We start from the raw sequence: 1,088 nt of genomic DNA on the forward strand, positions 1-1,088 counted from the left end.
GGGTGGGGGTAGGGATGGGTGGGAAAGTGTTTGGTGAGAGGGAGGGAACGGAGAAAGGGAGAAGGGGAGATGGAGGGATGGGGGAGGGGTGGGGGAGATGGGGAAATGAGGAAGGGGGTTGGTATGAGGAGGATAGAAAGGATGGGAGGGGGGTGTAGAGAAAACATTGATTTACTTTCAACTGTTTTGTGTTTGTTTTTTGTTTTTTGTTTGGCTTGTTTTTTATGGGGGGTTTTTAATTGTAAGTCTTTGGGAGGAGCAGCAGCATGTGTGACATCATGAGTTTTTTTTTGCCTCTGTAGTTGTCACATGGTCAGTCACGTGACTGGGCCCGGCACACGCAGGGATCTGGCCCCGAGCCTCCAAACCCGTGGGGAACGGCTGTGTGAGAGGCAGAGATGTTATCAAGAGGCCGCACGGGTCCAGAAATAGAGGTTGCGCCAAATAATATGGTCACTTTTAAGGACAAGCGAGCTAACCCAGATTTCAGGGGTTTCCAGAATCTTGACCTACACCATGAGTGGGCATTGCCCTTACCTATAGGACTGATAGGAGAAGTTTGGTTTCACTGTTGTGTATCTTTGTTTGGTTTTAGAGAAAAAACCCTTGTCTTTTAAAGACATATTTCAAGGATCCAAAAACTCAGCCTTCGATTTTCTCAAAACAGCATTTATAAAGTGACCAACTGAGCGATGCCCACAACAATGCCACCATCAAAAGCAACTCAACCAGAACAACAACAAAAACAACAACAACAACAGAAAAAACAACAACAACCACACCACCATCACCAGCAGCACTATGGCCACATCACCACCACCAGCACTTACATAGCTGACCATGTCAAAAGCACAGGTCTTGAGCGAGCTATGACGCCGACAGTCCCAGAATCTCTGTACGAATGTCTCCGTGGAGGAGTGGAAGGCAGCTTGACTCGTGTTGTCATGGAAGTAGGCGTAGTCAGAGTACACCCTGGGGGTGAGAGATGGGGGTGTGAGGGTGTGAGGGGTGTGGGAGGGTGTGGGAGGGTGGGGGTGAGTGTGAGGGGTGTGGGAAACATCTTGACTCGTGTTGTCATGGAAGTAGGC

General features: G+C 49.1%; 1 protein-coding gene across 1 annotated transcript in view; it reads right to left on the reverse strand.

Moving 5' to 3' along the window:
• LOC101853565 (carbohydrate sulfotransferase 15) overlaps window positions 1-1,088 on the reverse strand; it is a 15,261-nt gene that overhangs the window by 3,113 nt on the left and 11,060 nt on the right. Inside the window, exons 7-8 of the mRNA XM_013083701.2 lie at window positions 783-972; window positions 310-381 (exon numbers count right to left, since the gene is read on the reverse strand). Of these exons, the coding sequence (XP_012939155.1) occupies window positions 310-381; window positions 783-972 (262 nt within the window). The remainder of the gene's footprint in view (window positions 1-309; window positions 382-782; window positions 973-1,088) is intronic.

The sequence above is a fragment of the Aplysia californica genome, unplaced genomic scaffold (genome assembly GCF_000002075.1).
Source record: "Aplysia californica isolate F4 #8 unplaced genomic scaffold, AplCal3.0 scaffold00250, whole genome shotgun sequence".
NCBI lineage: Eukaryota > Metazoa > Mollusca > Gastropoda > Aplysiida > Aplysiidae > Aplysia > Aplysia californica.